Source organism: Neoarius graeffei, chromosome 5 (assembly GCF_027579695.1).
Source record: "Neoarius graeffei isolate fNeoGra1 chromosome 5, fNeoGra1.pri, whole genome shotgun sequence".
In the NCBI taxonomy this organism is placed as follows: Eukaryota; Metazoa; Chordata; class Actinopteri; order Siluriformes; family Ariidae; genus Neoarius; species Neoarius graeffei.
The window spans coordinates 109,129,505-109,154,107 of NC_083573.1; the positions used below are offsets into that span (position 1 = coordinate 109,129,505).

At 48.6% G+C, this 24,603-nt stretch overlaps 1 protein-coding gene across 1 annotated transcript in view; it reads left to right on the forward strand.

Annotated features, from left to right (window-relative positions):
* The first annotated feature begins 2,485 nt into the window (after window positions 1-2,485).
* The window catches only part of ift140 (intraflagellar transport 140 homolog (Chlamydomonas)), a 118,292-nt gene continuing 96,174 nt past the window's right edge, over window positions 2,486-24,603 (forward strand). The window contains exons 1-18 of the mRNA XM_060922721.1: window positions 2,486-2,595; window positions 3,066-3,235; window positions 3,315-3,539; window positions 3,625-3,746; window positions 16,811-16,956; window positions 17,092-17,267; window positions 17,418-17,509; window positions 17,653-17,759; window positions 17,858-17,997; window positions 18,094-18,297; window positions 18,456-18,528; window positions 18,658-18,749; window positions 18,846-18,973; window positions 19,075-19,192; window positions 19,673-19,797; window positions 20,071-20,215; window positions 23,151-23,282; window positions 23,650-23,849. Of these exons, the coding sequence (XP_060778704.1) occupies window positions 3,089-3,235; window positions 3,315-3,539; window positions 3,625-3,746; window positions 16,811-16,956; window positions 17,092-17,267; window positions 17,418-17,509; window positions 17,653-17,759; window positions 17,858-17,997; window positions 18,094-18,297; window positions 18,456-18,528; window positions 18,658-18,749; window positions 18,846-18,973; window positions 19,075-19,192; window positions 19,673-19,797; window positions 20,071-20,215; window positions 23,151-23,282; window positions 23,650-23,849 (2,372 nt within the window). The 5' untranslated portion in view covers window positions 2,486-2,595; window positions 3,066-3,088. The remainder of the gene's footprint in view (window positions 2,596-3,065; window positions 3,236-3,314; window positions 3,540-3,624; window positions 3,747-16,810; window positions 16,957-17,091; window positions 17,268-17,417; window positions 17,510-17,652; window positions 17,760-17,857; window positions 17,998-18,093; window positions 18,298-18,455; window positions 18,529-18,657; window positions 18,750-18,845; window positions 18,974-19,074; window positions 19,193-19,672; window positions 19,798-20,070; window positions 20,216-23,150; window positions 23,283-23,649; window positions 23,850-24,603) is intronic.

The following is a 24,603-nucleotide window of genomic DNA, read 5'->3' on the forward strand; positions in this document are numbered from 1 at the left end:
AATGAGACCACGATAAATAATTTCAAAACTTTTCCCACCTTTAATGTGACCTACAGTATAACCTGTACAATTCACATCACACACATCACATCACATTATCTCTAGCCGCTTTATCCTTCTACAGGGTCGCAGGCAAGCTGGAGCCTATCCCAGCTGACTACGGGCGAAAGGCGGGGTACACCCTGGACAAGTCGCCAGGTCATCACAGGGCTGACACATAGACACAGACAACCACTCACACTCACATTCACACCTACGGTCAATTTAGAGTCACCAGTTAACCTAACCTGCATGTCTTTGGACTGTGGGGGAAACCGGAGCACCCGGAGGAAACCCACGCGGACACGGGGAGAACATGCAAACTCCACACAGAAAGGCCCTCGCCGGCCCCGGGGCTCGAACCCAGGACCTTCTTGCTGTGAGGCGACAGCGCTAACCACTACACCACCGTGCCGCCCTGTACAATTCAATTGAAAAACAAACAAATCTGTTTAGGGGAAAAACATAAAACATAAAAAACCATACAATAAGCTGGTTGCATAAGTGTGCACACCCATAAACTAATACTTTGTTGAAGCACCTTTTGATTTAATTACAGCATTCAGTCTTTTTGGGTTCACACCTGCCATCAATTAAAATTACTCTGATTAACCCCAAATAAAGTTCAGACATTTATTAAGTTACATCCTCCAGTAAAAGCCAGGGTTCACAGAGAGCTTACAAAGCATCAAAGGGATCTCATTGTTGAAAGGTATCAGTCAGGAGAAGGGGACTAAAACATTTCCACAGCATTAGATATACCATGGAGCACAGTGAAGACAGTCATCAAGAAGTGGAGAAAATATGAGACAACAGTGATCTTACCGAGAACTGGACGTCCCTCCAAAATTGATGAAAAGACAAGATGAAAACTGGTCAGGGAGGCTGCCAAGAGGCCTACAGCAACACTGAAGGAGCTGCAGGAATTTCTGGCAAGTATTGGTTGTGTACTACATGTGACAATCTCCTGTATTCTCCATATGTCTGGACTATGAGGTAGGGTCAAAGAAATCATACCTGATGATCCTGATTACCCTAGACAGGACTGGAACAATTCACCGATTACATGATATTCTTCTTCTCCGTGCTCTCGCGGAAGGCGGTCGCATTCTCTGCCTCTCCCTTCCCTTATCTTTCCTGCTTCTGCTGTCTCGTCTGTCTAGTGTCTATACTTTTGAGAGACTCTCTTCGCACTGCTCTCCAAACTAAAACCCATGGAATTGATAAACTGGTCTCTTTACGCAATTGACACAATCTTCTCGACGAGAAGCCTGGGTTCGGGGGAACCAGCCTGTCCTGCCAGAACGTTCGCAGCTGGCTACACGATGGATGTGTGGGAGTGGTGGCAGGTCGTGTGCCTGGTGGTTCTTTCTGTGGAGGACATTGAAGACATCTACCTATTCGGAACCATGATTACAGGACTTTTGCTGACTGGAATAGGCATTGCCCTGGTTTATCGAGGAAATCAGAAAACGGTGACAGCTGTTCAAAGCCCCATAAAGCTGCCCGACATGATTGAAGCGGTGGGCAGAGCTGTCGGCACTCAGACTGTGGCTATTCAGAACTTGAACCGCAACATGGATAACATCATGGAGAAGCTTTTGGCTTTGCAGAGGAAAATGGATTCGAGAGACCAGAATGGTCAATCAGAGTAGTCGTGTAAAGGAATGCGTCTGCTGGACCCAAGACCAAACAAGCCCAATCTTATCTGCTTTCGGCTCCCACAGACTGCACTGGCCTTGGCCAAGGCCGTTGCTGGGAAAACAATTCTCCCCGGAGGTCACTGCTGTTAGACTCTCTTGTATTCCTCCCCCCTCTTTCCACGGTCGCTGCTTCACCCCCAGTGTGACAAGCAGGTGCGTGACCAGCGCCATCATGGCTGCAGGAGCAGACGGCTGCTTGCTTGCGCTGGGTTACCTGTACCTCCTCCCCTGCCTCCCTACCCCCTCCCCCCTTACCCCCCACCCCTGATTGCCCCCCCTCCTCAAGTCCCGAGTTTTCATGTAAAGCGTACTTGTGTTATTTTGTGCTTATGTGCTGAGGTGCTTTTTTTTTTTATGTTCTCACACTGTACTCCTCACAGGAGCATAGTGTGGGGGTTGCTTCTTTCTCCTCCCCTCTCTTCGTGTTAATCTGTATTTTTTTCTTTTCATCCCTGTCTTCCTGTCCTGTCGTGTATGTAAGGACAGGCTGATGGTCAATTTTGCCGGTACTTGTGACTAGTGATCATAAAGGGTTCATTCATTCATATTCAGAAATAATTGTGCTATGAAACTGATGTAATTGATAAATCACCGAATTATTAGATGTATGAGAAGCACAGCGTGTTTAAAAACATCATGAGTTTTATACTGAGAAACCTATTTTCATTTGATTTCTGACTTTTATTTTGAAATCTGTGCCGCTGGTTTCACACAGCGCTCAGGTTGCCTCGGTAACCGGAAACGACGCCTCGGGAAGCCTGGAGAAAACGGCGAGCTCTGATTTCCGGCGTTATTTATCCTTCATCAGCGACTTCTAAACTTCACAATAGGCATCAGATAAACGAGATTTAAGGTAATCTTTTTATCAGACACTTCCACAGGTTTCTGTTTTTACACACAGCTTCGTTTTTACCGGCTGGTTTCCTGCAGCAGGCCCCGCTCAGCCTGGCCGTGTTCCAATTCACACTCCCATCCCTGGATCAAGTGCACTACGTGGCGGTGATTTCACAGTGCTGTTCGCCCTACACAGTGCACTGCGTGTCTGATGGTGTAGTGATTTGGAATGTGTCTGTAGTTGAATGCATTATCAGGGATGGATTAGAGAGAAAAGAGTGCAGTGTTTTTTATTTAAAAAACAAACAAACAAACAAACAAACAAAAACCCTAAATATTTATTCCTGTTACTGTTTATTTACATTTTAATTCTTATTTGATAATTAGTTAGCTTTTCCAGTTAAAATGTGAACTATATTGTTTTCTGACTGCTTAATTATCCTGTAAGATGCTGATAATAACATTCTCCTCCTCTCTGTGTGATTAAAGGTTATTTAAAGTGATTAAAGGTGATGGCTGTTTATTTTGATCATCGGATTGATGCCCCGGACAGTAACGGAGAGGCGACTCTTATCACGTGGCACTCTGCTCAGCCCTTATTGGCTGTTGGCTCCTTTAACCCCGCCTCTGGAGGCTGTGTAGATATTTACCTGCAACAGGTGAGTAAAAAAGGGGAAACCTTCACCTGCAGGTTTGTCATCAGGCCACCCGAACTCACCTGTGTGTGTGTGATTTCAGGGCGAGCGTGTGGAGTTGTGTCATGTGGAGCGTGTGTGTGCGCCAGCGTTATTGCGGTGGCATCCCACAAAACCAGTGCTGGCTGTGGGCTGGGAGACGGGAGAAACCCTGCTGCTCCCACACCCACACGGGGAGCAAACACCACTGCCCAACAACACACACACCACCGGGATCACACTGCTGGACTGGAGCTGCAGCGGAGCCAGACTGGTCACAGGGGATCAGGTCAACACACACACAGACATTGCTTCCATTACCATTGTTTAATAAATATATAATTGTGTGTGTGTGTGTGTGTGTGTGTGTGTAGGCAGGGGTGCTGGTTGTGTGGAAGCTGGATGCTCGAGGAAGATTGAACGGAACTCACATGACGAAACAGACCTACAATAAACCCTTAACCAATTGTATCTTCAGAATCACACCACCCACAGAGTGAGACACACACTAACACACTTGGTTACGCTTTCTCGGGGAGAGGGTGGGATTGGTTACGCTTTCTCGGGGAGAGGGTGGGATTGGTTACGCTTTCTCGGGGAGAGGATGGGATTGGTTACGCTTTCTCGGGGAGAGGGTGGGACTGGTTACGCTTTCTCGGGGAGAGGGTGGGATTGGTTACGCTTTCTCGGGGAGAGGGTGGGATTGGTTACGCTTTCTCGGGGAGAGGGTGGGACTGGTTACGCTTTCTCGGGGAGAGGGTGGGATTGGTTGCGCTTTCTCGGGGAGAGGGTGGGATTGGTTACGCTTTCTCGGGGAGAGGGTGGGATTGGTTGCGCTTTCTCGGGGAGAGGGTGGGATTGGTTATTCTTTCTCGGGGAGAGGGTGGGACTGGTTACGCTTTCTCGGGGAGAGGGTGGGATTGGTTATTCTTTCTCGGGGAGAGGGTGGGATTGGTTGCGCTTTCTCGGGGAGAGGGTGGGATTGGTTACGCTTTCTCGGGGAGAGGGTGGGACTGGTTACGCTTTCTCGGGGAGAGGGTGGGACTGGTTACGCTTTCTCGGGGAGAGGGTGGGACTGGTTATGCTTTCTCGGGGAGAGGCTGGGACTGGTTACGCTTTCTCGGGGAGAGGGTGGGATTGGTTACGCTTTCTCGGAGAGAGGGTGGGACTGATTATGCTTTCTTGTGGAGAGGCTGGGACTGGTTATGCTTTCTCAGGGAGAGGCTGGGACTGGTTACGCTTTCTCGGGGAGAGGGTGGGATTCGTTACGCTTTCTCGGGGAGAGGGTGGGATTGGTTACGCTTTCTCGGGGAGAGGGTGGGGTTGGTTATGCTTTCTCGGGGAGAGGGTGGGGTTGGTTGCGCTTTCTCGGGGAGAGGGTGGGATTGGTTGCGCTTTCTCGGGGAGAGGGTGGGATTGGTTATTCTTTCTCGGGGAGAGGGTGGGATTGGTTGCGCTTTCTCGGGGAGAGGGTGGGATTGGTTGCGCTTTCTCGGGGAGAGGGTGGGACTGGTTACGCTTTCTCGGGGAGAGGCTGTGACTAGTTCCGCTTTCTCGGGGAGAGGCTCTGACTGGTTCCGCTTTCTCGGGGAGAAAGTGGGACTTGTTACGCTTTCTCGGGGACAGGATGGGACTGGCTATGCTTTCTCTGCGATAGGCTGGGATTGGTTACGCTTTTTCAGGGAGAGGCTGTGACTGGTTCCGCATTCTCTGGGAGATAGTGGGATTTGTTATGCTTTCTCGGGGACAGGGTGGGACTGGTTACGTTTTCTCGGAGAGAGGGCGGCACTGGTTACATTTTCTCTTGGAGGCTGGGTTTGGTTATGCTTTCCCTGCAAGAGGCTGGGATTGGTTACACTTTCTCGGGGAGAGGCTGGGACTGGCTACGCTTTCTCGTGGAGAGGGTGGGACTGGTTACGCTTTCTCGGAGAGAGGGTGGGACTGGTTCCGCTTTCTTGGAGAGAAGGTGGGATTTGTTCCGCTTTCTCGGGGAGAGGGTGGGACTGTTTACGCTTTCTCTGGCAGAGGGTGGGACTGGTTGTGCTTTCTGGGAGAGACGGTGGGACTGGTTATGCTTTCTCGGAGAGAGTATGGGATTTGTTCCGCTTTCTCGGAGAGAGGGCGGGACTGGTTTCGCTTTCTCGGAGATAGGGCGGGACTGGTTACGCTTTCTCTGGGAGAGGCTGATATTGGTTACGCTTTCTCGGGGACATGGTTGGACTGGTTACGTTTTCTCAGAGAGAGGTCGGCACTGGTTACATTTTCTCTTGGAGGCTGGATTTGGTTATGCTTTCCCTGTGAGAGGCTGGGATTGGTTGCGCTTTCTCGGGGAGAGGGTGGGATTGGTTGCGCTTTCTCGGGGAGAGGGTGGGACTGGTTCCGCTTTCTCGGGGAGAGGGTGGGACTGGTTCCACTTTCTCGGGGAGAGGGTGGGACTGGTTCCGCTTTCTCGGGGAGAGGGTGGGATTGGTTACGCTTTCTCGGGGAGAGGGTGGGATTGGTTATTCTTTCTCGGGGAGAGGGTGGGACTGGTTACGCTTTCTCGGGGAGAGGGTGGGATTGGTTATTCTTTCTCGGGGAGAGGGTGGGATTGGTTGCGCTTTCTCAGGGAGAGGGTGGGATTGGTTACGCTTTCTCGGGGAGAGGGTGGGGTTGGTTACGCTTTCTCGGGGAGAGGGTGGGTTTGGTTACGCTTTCTCGGGGAGAGGGTGGGATTGGTTGCGTTTTCTCGGGGAGACGGATTGGTTATTCTTTCTCGGGGAGAGGGTGGGAATGGTTGCGCTTTCTCAGGGAGAGGGTGGGACTGGTTCCGCTTTCTCAGGGAGAGGGTGGGACTGGTTGCGCTTTCTCGGGGAGAGGGTGGGACTGGTTCCGCTTTCTCGGGGACAGCATTGGACTGGTTTCGCTTTCTCGGAGAGAGGGTGGGACTGGTTATGCTTTCTCGGGGACAGGGTGGGACTGGTTTCGCTTTCTCGGAGAGAGGGCGGGACTGGTTACGCTTTCTCTGTGAGAGGCTGGTATTGGTTACGCTTTCTCTGGGAGAGGCTGGGATTGGTTACGCTTTCTCGTGGAGAGGGTGGGACTGGTCATGCTTTCTCGTGGAGACGGTGGGACTGGTCCCGCTTTCTCGGGGAGAGGGTGGGATTGGTTAAGCTTTCTCGGGGACAGGGTTGGACTGGTTACGTTTTCTCGGAGAGAGGGCGGCACTGGTTACATTTTCTCTTGGAGGCTGGGTTTGGTTATGCTTTCCCTGCAAGAGGCTGGGATTGGTTACACTTTCTCGGGGAGAGGCTGGGACTGCCTACGCTTTCTCGTGGAGAGGGTGGGACTGGTTACGCTTTCTCGGAGAGAGGGTGGGACTGGTTCCGCTTTCTCAGAGAGAAGGTGGGATTTGTTCCGCTTTCTCTGGCAGAGGGTGGGACTGGTTCTGCTTTCTGGGAGAGACGGTGGGACTGGTTATGCTTTCTCGGAGAGAGTATGGGATTTGTTCCGCTTTCTCAGAGAGAGGGCGGGACTGGTTTCGCTTTCTCGGAGATAGGGCGGGACTGGTTACGCTTTGTCTGGGAGAGGCTGGTATTGGTTACGCTTTCTCTGGGAGAGGCTGGGATTGGTTACGCTTTCTCGTGGAGAGGGTGGGACTGGTCCCGCTTTCTCGTGGAGACGGTGGGACTGGTCCCGCTTTCTCGGGGAGAGGGTGGGATTGGTTACGCTTTCTCGGGGAGAAGGTGGGACTGGTTCCGCTTTCTCGGAGAGATTGTTGGATTTGTTCCGCTTTCTCGGGGAGAGGGTGGGACTGGTTACGCTTTCTCGGGCAGAGGGTGGGACTGGTTACTCTTTCTCGGACAGAGGGTGGGACTGGTTACTCTTTCTCGGACAGAGGGTGGGACTGATTCCGCTTTCTCGGGGAGAGGATGGGACTGGTTCCGCTTTCTCGGGGAGAGGGTGGGATTGGTTACGCTTTCTCGGGGAGAGGGTGGGATTGGTTATTCTTTCTCGGGGAGAGGGTGGGACTGGTTACGCTTTCTCGGGGAGAGGGTGGGATTGGTTATTCTTTCTCGGGGAGAGGGTGGGATTGGTTGCGCTTTCTCAGGGAGAGGGTGGGATTGGTTACGCTTTCTCGGGGAGAGGGTGGGACTGGTTACGCTTTCTCGGGGAGAGGGTGGGACTGGTTACGCTTTCTTGGGGAGAGGGTGGGATTGGTTACGCTTTCTCGGAGAGAGGGTGGGACTGATTACGCTTTCTTGTGGAGAGGCTGGGACTGGTTATGCTTTCTCAGGGAGAGGCTGGGACTGGTTACGCTTTCTCGGGAAGAGGGTGGGATTGGTTACGCTTTCTCGGGGAGAGGGTGGGGTTGGTTATGCTTTCTCGGGGAGAGGGTGGGATTGGTTACGCTTTCTCGGGGAGAGGGTGGGGTTGGTTATGCTTTCTCGGGGAGAGGGTGGGGTTGGTTGCGCTTTCTCGGGGAGAGGGTGGGATTGGTTGCGCTTTCTCGGGGAGAGGGTGGGATTGGTTATTCTTTCTCGGGGAGAGGGTGGGATTGGTTGCGCTTTCTCGGGGAGAGGGTGGGATTGGTTGCACTTTCTCGGGGAGAGGGTGGGACTGGTTACGCTTTCTCGGGGAGAGGGTGGGATTGGTTACGCTTTCTCGGGGAGAGGGTGGGACTGGTTACGCTTTCTCGGGGAGAGGGTGGGACTGGTTACGCTTTCTCGGGGAGAGGCTGGGACTGGTTACGCTTTCTCGGGGACAGGGTGGGACTGGTTACGCTTTCTCGGGGAGAGGCTGGGACTGGTTCCGCTTTCTCCGGGAGAGAGTGGGATTTGTTACGCTTTCTCGGGGACAGGGTGGGACTGGTTACGCTTTCTCGGGGAGAGGCTGGGACTGGTTCCGATCTCTCGGGGAGAGGGTGGGACTGGTTACGCTTTCTCGGGGAGAGGGTGGGACTGGTTATGCTTTCTCCGGGAGAGAGTGGGATTTGTTACGCTTTCTCGGGGAGAGGCTGTGACTGGTTCCGCTTTCTCGGGGAGAGGCTGTAACTGGTTCCGCTTTCTCGGGGAGAGGGTGGGACTGGTTACGCTTTCTCGGGGAGAGGGTGGGACTGGTTATGCTTTCTCGGGGAGAGGGTGGGACTGGTTACGCTTTCTCGGAGAGAGGGTGGGACTGATTATGCTTTCTTGTGGAGAGGCTGGGACTGATTACGCTTTCTCAGGGAGAGGCTGGGACTGGTTACGCTTTCTCGGGGAGAGGCTGGGACTGGTTACGCTTTCTCGGGGAGAGGGTGGGATTGGTTACGCTTTCTCGGAGAGAGGGTGGGGTTGGTTATGCTTTCTCGGGGAGAGGGTGGGGTTGGTTGCGCTTTCTCGGGGAGAGGGTGGGATTGGTTGCGCTTTCTCGGGGAGAGGGTGGGACTGGTTATTCTTTCTCGGAGAGAGGGCGGGACTGGTTTCGCTTTCTCGGAGATAGGGCGGGACTGGTTACGCTTTGTCTGGGAGAGGCTGGTATTGGTTACGCTTTCTCTGGGAGAGGCTGGGATTGGTTACGCTTTCTCGTGGAGAGGATGGGACTGGTCCCGCTTTCTCGTGGAGACGGTGGGACTGGTCCCGCTTTCTCGGGGAGAGGGTGGGATTGGTTACGCTTTCTTGGGGAGAAGGTGGGACTGGTTCCGCTTTCTTGGAGAGATTGTTGGATTTGTTCCGCTTTCTCGGGGAGAGGGTGGGACTGGTTACGCTTTCTCGGGCAGAGGGTGGGACTGGTTACTCTTTCTCGGACAGAGGGTGGGACTGGTTACTCTTTCTCGGACAGAGGGTGGGACTGATTCCGCTTTCTCGGGGAGAGGATGGGACTGGTTCCACTTTCTCGGGGAGAGGGTGGGATTGGTTACGCTTTCTCGGGGAGAGGGTGGGATTGGTTATTCTTTCTCGGGGAGAGGGTGGGACTGGTTACGCTTTCTCGGGGAGAGGGTGGGATTGGTTATTCTTTCTCGGGGAGAGGGTGGGATTGGTTGCGCTTTCTCAGGGAGAGGGTGGGATTGGTTACGCTTTCTCGGGGAGAGGGTGGGACTGGTTACGCTTTCTCGGGGAGAGGGTGGGACTGGTTACGCTTTCTCGGGGAGAGGGTGGGACTGGTTATGCTTTCTCGGGGAGAGGCTGGGACTGGTTACGCTTTCTCGGGGAGAGGGTGGGACTGATTACGCTTTCTCGTGGAGAGGCTGGGACTGGTTATGCTTTCTCAGGGAGAGGCTGGGACTGGTTACGCTTTCTCGGGGAGAGGGTGGGATTGGTTACGCTTTCTCGGGGAGAGGGTGGGATTGGTTACGCTTTCTCGGGGAGAGGGTGGGACTGGTCACGCTTTCTCGTGGAGACGGTGGGACTGGTCCCGCTTTCTCGGGGAGAGGGTGGGATTGGTTAAGCTTTCTCGGGGACAGGGTTGGACTGGTTACGTTTTCTCGGAGAGAGGGCGGCACTGGTTACATTTTCTCTTGGAGGCTGGGTTTGGTTATGCTTTCCCTGCAAGAGGCTGGGATTGGTTACACTTTCTCGGGGAGAGTCTGGGACTGGCTACGCTTTCTCTTGGAGAGGGTGGGACTGGTTACGCTTTCTCGGAGAGAGGGTGGGACTGGTTCCGCTTTCTCGGAGAGAAGGTGGGATTTGTTCCGCTTTCTCTGGCAGAGGGTGGGACTGGTTCTGCTTTCTTGGAGAGACGGTGGGACTGGTTATGCTTTCTCGGAGAGAGTATGGGATTTGTTCCGCTTTCTCAGAGAGAGGGCGGGACTGGTTTCGCTTTCTCGGAGATAGGGCGGGACTGGTTACGCTTTGTCTGGGAGAGGCTGGTATTGGTTACGCTTTCTCTGGGAGAGGCTGGGATTGGTTACGCTTTCTCGTGGAGAGGGTGGGACTGGTCCCGCTTTCTCGTGGAGACGGTGGGACTGGTCCCGCTTTCTCGGGGAGAGGGTGGGATTGGTTACGCTTTCTCGGGGAGAAGGTGGGACTGGTTCCGCTTTCTCGGAGAGATTGTTGGATTTGTTCCGCTTTCTCGGGGAGAGGGTGGGACTGGTTACGCTTTCTCGGGCAGAGGGTGGGACTGGTTACTCTTTCTCGGACAGAGGGTGGGACTGGTTCCGCTTTCTCGGGGAGAGGGTGGGACTGGTTCTGCTTTCTCGAGGAGAGGGTGGGACTGGTTCCGCTTTCTCGGGGAGAGGGTGGGACTGGTTCCGCTTTCTCGGAGAGATGGTGGGACTGGTTACGCTTTCTCGGGCAGAGGGTGGGACTGGGTATGCTTTCTCGGGCAGAGGGTGGGACTGTTTACGCTTTCTCGGGCAGAGGGTGGGACTGGTTACGCTTTCTCGGAGAGACGGTGGGATTGGTTACGCTTTCTTGGAAAGATGGTGGGATTGGTTATGCTTTCTCAGAGAGAGAGTGGGATTTGTTCTGCTTTCTCGGGGAGAGGGTGCGATTGGTTACGTTTTCTTGGGGAGAGGGTGGGATTGGTTACGCTTTCTCTGGGAGAGGGTGGGATTGGTTACGCTTTCTCTGGGAGAGGGTGGGATTGGTTACGCTTTCCCGGGGAGAGGGTGGGATTGGTTACGCTTTCTCGGGGAGAGGGTGGGATTGGTTACGCTTTCACGTGGAGACGGTGGGATTGGCTACACTGTCTCAGGGAGAGGGTGGGATTGGTTACACTTTTCCCACGGAGACGGTGGGATTGATTATGATTTCTGTGAAAGTGGATTGAATTTGTCAAGTAGGTCTTTGAAATCAGGTAATTTATCTTCATTTGCATATGGACATGAATGTCATGGTCATGTTTGGCTTTTCGTCATTTATTTAAACTGTTCTTTTTCTGTGGCAGACTGATTGTATGACATCCATCTTTAATTAAAAAAAAGAATTCGGTGCACAAATTTTAATTCATTTTGTGCTTTCTGAAATCAACACATGGACAAAATTATATCTAGAGTTGGAATTATAAATACAGCCCACTTCATATTTGGTTAATTGTCTCTTGACAAGTTTCACCTTGACCAGATGCTTTTGATCACCATCAGTGAGGTTCTGTCAGAGCTGTTTGGATGTTTGTCCTCTGTTTTTGGCAGAATATGTAGAGTTCAGTTAAATTTTTGTCTCCTGGCACTGACCCAACTTTTGATGTCAGGAATTGTTTTACACTTCATGTTAGTATGCTTTATTCTCCACAAGGAGCTTTGATTTGTGGTTAGGGTCATTGTCCTGTTGGAACACACAGTTGTGCCTAAGTTTCGACCTTCTTCCTGATGCTGAAGAATTCTCAGGTTCTTGATTTTTCCACTCTCTTTGTGCAATGCACCAGTTCCACTGTCAGCAGAACAGCCCTGGAGCATGATGCTACCACCACCATGCTTAATAAGTAGTACATTCTTCCTCTTGTGGCCAAATAACTCAATCTTTGTCTCATCTGGCTGTAAAACTTTCCTCCAGAATGGTTTTTCTTTGTCCATGTGGTCAGCTGCAAGATATAGTCAATGTTGAATCTGTAGATTTTGGAGCAGGGGCTTCTTTCTTGGACGGAAGCCTCTCAGTCCATGGTGATGTAAATCTCACTTGAATGTTGATCGTGACACTGATGTTCCACAGTTTGTTCGTGACCATCTGAACCAACTTCCTCTCAGCTGAGGGGGACAAATTGGGTCTTCTTCCAGCAAAGAGGTTGCACCTCTCAATAACTTGTATTTATTTCCATTTGTTTGCTCTGATAATCTTGGAATCTGCAGGTGTTTCGAAATGGCCCCACGAGATGTTCCTGAGTGTGTAAATCAATCAAATCAAGTTTATTTGTATAGCGCTTTTAACAATAAACATTGTCGCAAAGCAGCTTTACAGAATTTGAACGACTTAAAACATGAGCTAATTTTATCCCTAATCTATCCCCAATGAGCAAGCCTGTGGCGACGGTGGCAAGGAAAAACTCCCTCAGACGACATGAGGAAGAAACCTCGAGAGGAACCAGACTCAAAAGGGAACCCATCCTCATTTGGGCAACAACAGACAGCCTGACTATAATATTAACAGTTTTAACAGGTATAACCCTCAACTGTCCTCATGGGGCCGTCCTTCACAGGAGCGGTGCGATAAAACTCCGACCAGACACAGGGCACCAGGATGGATCAGGCAGGTCCGAGGGGCAGAAGAGGCCAGCATCTCAATCCCAGGATCAACATGTAACTCAGAGGGACAGATTGGGGGGGGGGGGGGGAGAGAGAGAGAGAGAAAAAGAAAACACAGGTTGTTAGGTATGCCCTAAAAATGACAAGTATTAAATCTGTGTGGTAGACTCGCAGAGACGAGAGTCTTTACATCAGGCATAACACACAACAATGGCATGTTAATATGGTAAAAAATATCATGACCTGCTCTGGCTGGATGCTTGATTGGGTGATGGGAGCACACTCCTCAGCAATGATGAGATGCAGATGGGACCCTTAGGGCTGGCCAAGACAATTCAGTTACATTTCACCGGGTCTGGGACATGCGACAGAATGTCTGATGGCCGATTCCCTGCAGGCTACGATAGCCAGTCGAGGTCTCCACCCTCTCCACCAAAAGATTTCCTGTTGACTCCATGTAACTCAGAGGGACAGATTTGGGGTGGGGGGGAGGGAAAGAAAACACAGGTTGTTAGGTATGCCTAATGTCACCTGAATAAGTAGGAGCAGTATACATATTGCACCCAGTACAAGCAGGGACTCCGGCAACTAACTATGACAGCATAACTAAAAGGAGAGAGCCAGAAGGTAACACAGGCATGAGGGAGCCCCGGGACATAAAGCAGCCAGCCACTACACCGTCAACAAACTCGAGTGAGCAAGCGAGTGGGGACTGACAGCATCCATACATCCCAGTTTACCAAAACACTCTATGTCTGAGGACCCTCCAGATCTACTCCTTTACCTCATAAACACCATTAACAAAAGGCTTGACTAAACAGATACGTTTTCAGCCTAGACTTAAATGCTGAGGCTGTGTCTGATTCCCGAACACTACTTGGAAGGCTGTTCCATAACTGTGGGGCTTTGTAAGAAAAGGCTCTGCCCCCTGATGTAGCCATCACTATACGAGGTACCAGCAGATAGCCTGCACCTTTTGATCTAAGTAGGCGTGGCGGGTCATAGAGGAGCAGAAGTTCACTCAGGTACTGTGGTGCGAGACCATTTAGTGCTTTAAAGGTCAATAGTAGTATTTTATAATCAATACGAAATTTGATTGGGAGCCAATGCAGTGTGGATAAGACAGGCATGATGTGGTCATATTTTCTAGTTCTAGTAAGGACTCTTGCTGCGGCATTTTGAACTAACTGGAGCTTGTTTATGCACTTATTGGAACATCCAGACAGTAAGGCATTACAATAATCCAACCTGGAGGTAACGAAAGCATGGACTAATTTTTCTGCATCATGCAATGACATTAAATTTCTTATCTTTGCAATATTTCTGAGATGAAAGAAAGCTATCCGGGTGATGTTATCAATGTGAGTTTCGAATGAAAGACTGGGGTCAATAATCACTCCAAGGTCTTTTACAATCAATGATTGTCTTTCTCAGATCTGCACTGAGCTCCTTGGGCTTTCCCATTGTACTGTGTGTTGGTCAATCCAGTGAGTGTCAAAACCTTTATATGTTGTGCACAGAGACGCTACCAGCTGTAGTCAATCATCATCACTAACAGGACGCTAAGAGATCTTGGTCTTAGCATGGTAATAGACATTTTGGAACTTTGAGCATCACTGAATTAATAATCTAAGAGTGTGTGTATATATATGTTTTCAATGACGTATGTTTAATTTTGACTGTGTTGGTTTCAGAAAATGCAAAATAAATTAAAACTTGTGCACCATTTTTTTTCTCATAAAGACATCCATCTATCATCTGTAGCCGTTTATCTTGTTCTACAGGGTTGTAGGCAAGTTGGAGCCTATCCCAGCTGACTATAGGTGAGAGGCGAGGTTCACCCTGGACAAGTCGCCAGATCATCACAGCAGGGATGAGAATTTTCCGCCGATCGGCGGATTTCCGACTTTTTCAGACCAAAATGATCGTTTTTGAGATCGATGTAAATCCGTTGAGAAATTTTCGGGGGGGGGGGGGGGGGGTATGATTAACGATCTGTGGTCACCTTGTAACGCAGACATCCACTTGGGAAACTTCCCGGAACTTCCGGGAGTCTCCTGCATATTGATAGAAGCGAGCAAGAGCGTGCGCGCGCAACATTAAGGTCTGCATCACGCATCTTAGAATGTGCACACGCGAGGGAGACTGTGTGCAGTGTTGCCAGATATTGCTGACGTTTTCCATCCCAAAATATGTTCAAAACCCGCCAAAATGCACTTAAAACCACCCAATGTGGCAACACTGCCTGTGTGCCTGTTCATGTAGCGCATGCCAGACAAAGAGCATCCTGATTGGGTTACTCAGCAAAATAAGCCAATCAGCTTTCAGTGTGGGCGGGCTTTCCCTTTTCTCGAGGACCGAAGTTTTTAGTTGAGTCAGTGCAGCTGACAGGACCGGCATCGCAGAGAGAGCGTGCGCCCCAAAAAACCAAAGTACAAACCCCACTTCGCCTCAGATTACACAAAAGAATCTCCCTGTCTAATAAGGGTAGAAAATAATGACAGTTTTGCGCGATGTACTGTTTGCAGCAGTGGTTTCAGCATTGCCCATGGTGGCTTAAATGATTGTAAAGGACATGTTGAGGTGAGGAGTGTCATTTCATGTGCATTATATTTAGGTCAACAACAGGCTGGCATGAAAAGACCAAACTTATTGAAGATTTCCGTAAAGTAACAATGTATGAATATACATCATATATATCAAATACACGTCATATATAAGTGTGTATCTTTTTATAAATGAGGTTAACTTGTCTAATGTAGCATGTTGGGGAGAATCATAGTATCGTATCTATATTTCTGATAAAATTTTAGGTATGATACCGTGTATAACTCTCCTACTTATTGCTCATTTCATGGGGGGGAATTGCTGGCATGTGCCGCGCGGGAGCGTCTGCCCACATTTTTTTAGGCCGAGATGAACTTATAGTTTTTGATTTAAAAAAATTTTTCCAATTTGTAATGCCCATTGTACATGCCTGTTCTTTAACTCAAAATCACCATCTCGATCTTCAAATTGACCATATGGTATATGCATTACATTACACAACATCCTGTCCAGATAAAACCTAGTTAGTACACACAACAGTTGAAAGGGAAGTGATGTTGAATGTTGCCTGCTTAATATGCAAGAGCTCCTGCTACCATGATAACATCAGAAGAAAGCTTAAGAGAATTATATGACAGAACTTTTTTCTGGTTTGCACTTCATTGTAAAGGATTAGAGTATTCAAAGACATGAATAGCAAAAATGCAGAAATATAATACTGTAGAGCTCGTTTATATTAAAAGGTGCATTGATTTTTTGAAATCATCAAATGTGAATTGATTAAAAACAAGTCTCTTGTACCATATTAATCATTTTCACCTGGTAGTCCACCAAGAAGGGGAGTTTATTTCCAAATACATTGCAACTTTTTACTGATAAAATTAATGGTTTTGGGCGGCACGGTGGTGTAGTGGTTAGCGCTGTCGCCTCACAGCAAGAAGGTCCGGGTTTGAGCCCCGTGGCTGGCGAGGGCCTTTCTGTGTGGAGTTTGCATGTTCTCCCCGTGTCCGCGTGGGTTTCCTCTGGGTGCTCCGGTTTCCCCCACAGTCCAAAGACATGCAGGTTAGGTTAACTGGTGACTCTAAATTGAGCGTAGGTGTGAATGTGAGTGTGAATGGTTGTCTGTGTCTATGTGTCAGCCCTGTGATGACCTGGCGACTTGTCCAGGGTGTACCCCGCCTTTCGCCCGTAGTCAGCTGGGATGGGCTCCGGCTTGCCTGCGACCCTGTAGAAGGATAAAGCGGCTAGAGATAATGAGATGAGATGAGATTAATGGTTTTGGGGTAAAAAATAAAAAAAATAAATAAAAAATAGCCAAAAATCATTAGCGCCTGGAACCCCTGGGCCCCGCCGCCCGGGCCATGGGCCCCGCCCCCTTGGGCTATGGGCCCCGCCCCCCTGGTTTTTTCAGACTTTTTAAATATTTTCCATTCTCATCCCTGTCACAGGGCTGACACACAGAGACAAACAACCATTCACACCTACGGTCAATTTAGAGCCACCAATTATCCTAACCTGCATGTCTTTGGACTGTGGGGGAAACCGGAGCACCCGGAGGAAACCCACGCGAACACGGGGAGAACACGCAAACTCCATACAGAAAGGCCCCTGTTGGCCGCTGGGCTCAAACCCAGGATCTTCTTGCTGTGAGGCGACAGTCCTAACCACTACACCACCGTGCCGCCCGTAATAAAGACATATGTTGTAGAATCATTCTGCCAGAGAAAAATAACAGTGCAGAGAAATCATTGAAAGCCCAATATTGCCATGACATTCATGTCCTTGATGAGTGTATGTAAACTTCTGACCAGAATTGTATGTTTCTGTTTTAGTGATGATAAATGTACTTGCATATATGTGTGTGTGTGTGCATGCAGGGATGTTGCGATGCTGGCAAAAGCAGCAGTCAGTGGTGATGAAGAGGCTCTGGATAAATTTAATTGGAAGAAAAGTGGTAAAGGGGGTGGAGTTTGGTCTCCTGGTGCACAAGAAGGACTCCTCATCTACGTTAGCACTGCTGATGGTGTGTGTTTCTGTTTCCCTGTCTCTCTGCATTTTAAAAGAAACCTTTGAGCTCTCTCCCAGTATCTCAGATTACACTGTGTGTGTGTGTGTGTGTGTGTGTGTGTGTGTGTGTGTGTGTGTGTGTGTGTAACAGGGTGTGTGTACAGCGTGGACGAGCATGGCCGTAGTGTACACTTGTTGACTGTAGAGGGCAGAGTGCGGAAACTGTGTTATTTGGAGCGCAGGGCCGTACTTGCTGTGATCACAGACTCCCTGCTGCTCTCACAGTTCATCCTCGGTCCAGAAGGAGCTGCTCAGGAGCTCAGCAAGGTGGCAGCCAATCAGAACGCGCCAAATCACCCAAAAAATTACTCTCTATGAATTCAGCATACTGTTGATCTAAACACAGTAAACTGTAATTGCACAATAATGAAAAATGTGTATATATACTCCATATTTGTGTGTGTGTGTGTGCTGTAGGTGAAATTGAGTGGTAGAGGAGGACAGAACACAGACATCGTGTGGACGGAGAGCAGCCTGCTCATCACAGCATCAGGAGATCATACCATCAGGTGTGACCTTTCACCCAGTGCAACCCATGAAATATCTCCGATGAACTGTGTCCTGAACCACTTTGTTAGGGCCCTACACACATTTCCACTAGAGCAGGGACACACCCAAACACGTGTGTGTGTGTGTGTGTGTGCACATGCAGGGTGTGGGATCTGGAGAGAGATGATAACTACGTCCTGTCTCTGGATGAGACCCTGGGCTTTGAGAAAGGAGAGCTGCTCAACTGTGTGTCCTTTTGCACTGCTAAAGGTGAACACACACACACACACACACACACACACACACACACATGTCTGTGTGATTGTGCCATGTGATGGTGTTCCTGACTCTCTCTCTTTTTACCCCAGCGGTCCTTGCAGCAGGCACCAGCAGGGGGCGTGTCGCTATGTGGCAGATGGTGGCAGTAACCAATCAGACAGGAGACACAAAAACTCAGTGGAGGTTACAGACTCCGACTGAACTGGAGGGAAACATTACACAGCTGCAGGTACTGGGGGAACTATATTACCCAGAATGCACCGCTCACCTTACGAAATAAACATTAAAACATGCCCTCTCCCTTTCTGTGTGTGTGTGTGTGTAGTGGGGTTCCAGTCTGCAGCTCTTGGCAGTGTGTAACAGCAGTGCAGTGTTAATTCTGAGTGAACATGTGATGAGTTCTCACTACAACCAGCAGAGGGCAGCAGTGCAGCTCTCACCCACACAGCTCAGCCTGACCTGCTTCACCTCGAACACACACCTCACACTGCGCACGGACACACACATCAGAGCAGTGCAGGTCACCAAGGTAACACACACACCTCACACTGTGCACAGACACACACATCAGAGTGGTGTGGGTCACCAAGGTAACACACACACACACACCTCACACTGTGCACAGACACACACATCAGAGCGGTGTGGGTCACCAAAGTAACTGTGTGGGTCACTGTGTGTTTGTAGGACACAGTGACTGTATGGGACGGGAGGTGTGTAACAGTCTATGAGAAATCAGGACAGTCCTTACGTAGCACAGGTAATTCTGTCTCACTCTTTCACTCTCTCATACACACACACACTTTTATACATATGTATTCATTGTCATTAAGGGACAGAACTATAAATCTCTCTCTCTCTCTCTCTCTCTCTCTCTCTCTCTCTGTAGCTTCTTTTCAGTGTGACTCTGCTGCTCTGGCGGTTCATGAAGAGAATATTTATACTGTAGAGCCGAACCGAGTGCAAGTTCGCACGCAGCAGGTCAGTTACAGAACACACACACACAAATGTGTGCTTGTCAGTCTACATTGACAGGATGACATCTACACTTTTAGGGAAAATGTGTGTGTTTTCCAGGGCACCGTAAAGCAGTTGCTGGTGTTTACAGAGGCTGAGGGGAACCCTGTCATCCTGAGTGTGTGTGGACCGTACCTGGCTGTTGGGACTGATGCCGCTCATGTCAGAGTCTTCGATCTCTCACGCAGGTTAGAGAACACACACGCACACAATTTTAAATAAGGCTGGATGCGCTGATTAGGCTGTACTGATTGTGTGTGTGTGTGTGTGTGTGTGTGTGTGTGTGTAGGGAGGCCAAGCCACTGTGTAATGCCAAGAACATGGCTGAACTCATTCCTGACCTGGGAGCTCTGAAATCAGTCAAGTGCAATGCTAATGGCAGCCAACTCAGCATCCTGATCACACAGGTACACACACACACACACACACACACACGCACACACACACACACACACTTCAGTGTATATACACTCTCATCATAATTTTCTGTAATTGTGTTTGTCTAAGTTTTCAAGAAAGCTGTATGGCCAAAGGTATGTGCACCCCCAATGAATGTATTGAGGTGTTTTAGCCACACCCATTACGAACACGTCAGCGAACACTGGCAGTAGAATGGGCCGTCAGATTCTCTCTCACAGGATACGACCCTTAGCACAAGTGAGTTGGTGAAATTTCTGCCCTGCTCGATCTGCCCCTTCCAACTGACAGTGCTATTACTGTGAAATGGAAGTGTCTCGAGCAACAACAGCTCCATATTAATGCCCATGCTTTTGGAACAGGATGTCCAACATGCTCAGGTGTGATGGGCAGGTGTCCACATACTTTTGGCCACATAGTGAATTCTTCTCCATGTCCACGTGTGTGTGTGTGTGTGTGTGCGCACACAGGTAAATGGGCGTCCTGCTCACAGAGTGTATTTGTATGATGTGGAGATGGACACACTCTCTCACTTTGACTTCTTCACTGGACGACCTCTCAGCAGCCTCTCACAGGGGTCTGAAGACCACCAGAGGTGTGTGTGTGTGTGAGAGAGAGCGAGAGAGACTCGGTGCGTTTGTGTGAGTTTGACTGTGTGTGCGGCTGTGGCTGTGTGACTGAATGTGTTTGACTCTGTGTGTGTGTTTCCTCCATGTGTGACTCTGTGTATGTTTGACTCTGCGTGTGCATGTGTTTGATTGTGTGTGTGTGTGTGTGTGTGTGTGTCTGTCTTTCTGTCTGTCTGTCGTCTGTCTCTGTGTGCAACTGTGTGTATGTTTGACTCTGTGTGTGTGTGTCTGTGTTACAGAGCTCAGTGTGAGGAGACGGAGCTTGCAGGTCGTTATCCAGTCTCTCAATTCTGGGATGAGTGTGAGCCACGCCTCTTTGTGTGTGAAACTGTTCTGGTGAACTCTGAGTACCACATCGCCAACCAGTCACAGGCCACAGACAAGGTTCTCTCACACACACACACACAAGTTGGAGTAGAACACAGACAGATTATATCAGAGGGTACATTTATAGAAACAGATCAATGATTAGATGTGTATTTTAGGACTTAGAAAAACAGACAGTTGAGCAGAGAGACAAATACATCGACAAATACAGACAGGTGGGCAGACAGACATCTACAGATATAAACAGACAGAGAGACAGATATATAGATATTTATTGAGATGGATGGACAGTGGATACAGACATGATGACAGTGTTTTTCGACTGGTGAATGCGTTGGTTGACGTGGTGTTTCATTGACTGGTGAATGTGTTGGTTGACGTGGTGTTTCATTGACTGGTGGACGTGTTGGTTGACATGGTGTTTTATTGACTGGTTGACATGGTGTTTCATTGACTGGTGGACGTGTTGGTTGACATGGTGTTTTATTGACTGGTGGACGTGTTGGTTGACATGGTGTTTTATTGACTGGTGGACGTGTTGGTTGACATGGTGTTTCATTGACTGGTGGACGTGTTGGTTGACATGGTGTTTCATTGACTGGTGGACGTGTTGGTTGACATGGTGTTTTATTGACTGGTGGACGTGTTGGTTGACATGGTGTTTCATTGACTGGTTGACATGGTGTTTCATTGACTGGTGGACGTGTTGGTTGACATGGTGTTTTATTGACTGGTTGACATGGTGTTTCATTGACTGGTGGACGTGTTGGTTGACATGGTGTTTTATTGACTGGTTGACATGGTGTTTCATTGACTGGTGGATGTGTTGGTTGACATGGTGTTTCATTGACTGGTGGATGTGTTGGTTGACATGGTGTTTCATTGAGTGGTTGACATGGTGTTTCATTGACTGGTGGACGTGTTGGTTGACATGGTGTTTCATTGACTGGTGGATGTGTTGGTTGACATGGTGTTTCATTGACTGCTGGACGTGTTGGTTGACATGGTGTTTCATTGACTGGTGGACGTGTTGGTTGTCATGGTGTTTCATTGACGTGGTGTTTCATTGACTGGTGGATGTGTTGGTTGACATGGTGTTTCATTGACGTGGTGTTTCATTGACTGGTGAATGTGTTGGTTGACGTGGTGTTTCATTGACTGGTTGACATGGTGTTTCATTGACTGGTGCATGTGTTGGTTGACATGGTGTTTCATTGACTGGTGGATGTGTTGGTTGACATGGTGTTTCATTGACTGGTTGACATGGTGTTTCATTGACTAGTGGATGTGTTGGTTGACATGGTGTTTCATTGACTGGTGGATGTGTTGGTTGACATGGTGTTTCATTGACTGGTTGACATGGTGTTTCATTGACTGGTGGACGTGTTGGTTGACATGGTGTTTTATTGACTGGTTGACATGGTGTTTCATTGACTGGTGGACGTGTTGGTTGACATGGTGTTTTATTGACTGGTTGACATGGTGTTTCATTGACTGGTGGATGTGTTGGTTGACATGGTGTTTCATTGACTGGTGGATGTGTTGGTTGACATGGTGTTTCATTGAGTGGTTGACATGGTGTTTCATTGACTGGTGGACGTGTTGGTTGACATGGTGTTTTATTGACTGGTTGACATGGTGTTTCATTGACTGGTGGATGTGTTGGTTGACATGGTGTTTCATTGACTGGTGGACGTGTTGGTTGACATGGTGTTTCATTGACTGGTGGACGTGTTGGTTGACATGGTGTTTCATTGACGTGGTGTTTCATTGACTGGTGGATGTGTTGGTTGACATGGTGTTTCATTGACTAGTGGACGTGTTGGTTGACATGGTGTTTCATTGACTGGTGGATGTGTTGGTTGACATGGTGTTTCATTGACTGGTTGACATGGTGTTTCATTGACTGGTGGACGTGTTGGTTGACATGGTGTTTTATTGACTGGTTGACATGGTGTTTCATTGACTGGTGGACGTGTTGGTTGACATGGTGTTTTATTGACTGGTGGATGTGTTGGTTGACATGGTGTTTCATTGACTGGTGGATGTGTTGGTTGACATGGTGTTTCATTGAGTGGTTGACATGGTGTTTCATTGACTGGTGGACGTGTTGGTTGACATGGTGTTTTATTGACTTGTTGACATGGTGTTTCATTGACTGGTGGATGTGTTGGTTGACATGGTGTTTCATTGACTGGTGGACGTGTTGGTTGACATGGTGTTTCATTGACTGGTGGACGTGTTGGTTGACATGGTGTTTCATTGACGTGGTGTTTCATTGACTGGTGGATGTGTTGGTTGACATGGTGTTTCATTGACTAGTGGACGTGTTGGTTGACATGGTGTTTCATTGACGTGGTGTTTCATTGACTGGTGAATGTGTTGGTTGACATGGTGTTTTATTGACTTGTTGACATGGTGTTTCATTGACTGGTGGATGTGTTGGTTGACATGGTGTTTCATTGACTGGTGGATGTGTTGGTTGACATGGTGTTTCATTGACTGGTGGATGTGTTGGTTGACATGGTGTTTCATTGACTGGTTGACATGGTGTTTCATTGACTGGTGGATGTGTTGGTTGAGAAGGTGTTTTACTGACTGGTTGACATGGTGTTTCATTGACTGGTGGACGTGTTTGTTGACATGGTGTTTCATTGACGTGGTGTTTCATTGACTGGTGAATGTGTTGGTTGACATGGTGTTTCATTGACGTGGTGTTTCATTGACTAGTGGATGTGTTGGTTGACATGGTGTTTCATTGACTGGTGGATGTATTGGTTGACATGGTGTTTCATTGACTGGTGGACGTGTTGGTTGACATGGTGTTTCATTGACGTGGTGTTTCATTGACTAGTGGATGTGTTGGTTGACATGGTGTTTCATTGACGTGGTGTTTCATTGACTGGTGGATGTGTTGGTTGACATGGTGTTTCATTGACGTGGTGTTTCATTGACTGGTGGATGTGTTGGTTGACGTGGTGTTTTCTGACAGGTGGATGTGTTGGTGGTGACGTTCTTCATGACTCCGGAGCATGGCCTCCTTCTGCAGGACTCTCAGCCCAGACCAACTGGTCTACAGGGATTACTGGCACTGGATACACCATACTACTACTACACCTGCAAGGTACACACACACACACACACACACACACACACACACGTTGCTTCTTTGCTTCATCGTTTCCATTTTTTCTTCTGTTTATTTCCCCTCCACCAGCAGCCTTTTCTCTTTATTTGCTTGTTTTTTTCTTCTTCTTTGTACTTAATCTTCATCTGTTTTAATGATCAGCTCTTGTTTCGGAGAGGTGGAGTCTTTCTTCCACATGTGAGTAAATCTGCTCTATCTCTCACTGTCAGTTTTTTTTGTTTAAAATTTTTCATTCCAAAAACTATTATTTTTGATATCACTTTAAAAATGGATTCATTATTCAAAGCAGTTTGAGAAGCAAGGGCAAATCAGTGTTATCATTTTTTTTTCCTTGCGTTTGTAGCCTGGAGAGCTTGATACGACATCCCCGGCCCCTGCTGCAGTTCCTTCCTCAACCCACATGGTGGTGCGGCGACCTCTGCGTGACTTTGTTGGTTTGGAGAGCTGTGAGAAGCAGACCAGAGACGCCATGCTGAACTTCAGCTTCTACCTCACCATCGGGGACATGGACGAGGCCTTCAGAGCCATCAAACTCATCAAGAGGTTCATCCACACACATGCACACAACAATAAGTAAAACTGCTTATCTCAATTGCAGCTCATTAAACATCTTAACATAAAGCTACCACCACCATGCTTCACTGTGGGTGAAGAGTCATTACACAGAACCTCAGTTAAGTCCACTTCAGTTCATGGCTGAAACTCTACCAGTGTGGGGGATAAATACTTATGTAAGTCACTGTCGGGACTGGAATGGAACACAGGACAAGTGCGTACAATAATAACATTAATCATAATTTAGCATGTGAAATATTGTGATAACTAATATTTCTCTCACACACTCTCACTCACACACACACACACTTGTACAAAAACATGGCAGTGTGGCACCAATGCCATTGTTCTGCACTGAATAAGTGAATATTTGAGGTTTTTCTCATCTGTGTGTGCGTGCGTGTGTGTGTGTGTGAGAAAGAGTGAGAGAGATGTGTGTTTCCCTACACTGTACCATAGACTGGAATAGCGCATTTCCTATGTTGCCTTCACACAGCAGACGTGCAGATGGGCACATGCCTGACACACACATACACACACGTACAAAGAGGCACTGCAATGGGTGGTGTGTGTGTAAGGGAGGAGTGCAATTAGGAAATCTTATATACTGATGAACAGATAAACAGAATGATGCACCATACACTGAACCTCAGTTCACAATGCTTTAACAAAGAAAGGAGTAAACAATCAGAGTTAAACTTTACACAGAAGATCTGAAATATTTTGGTACATTTTAGATTTA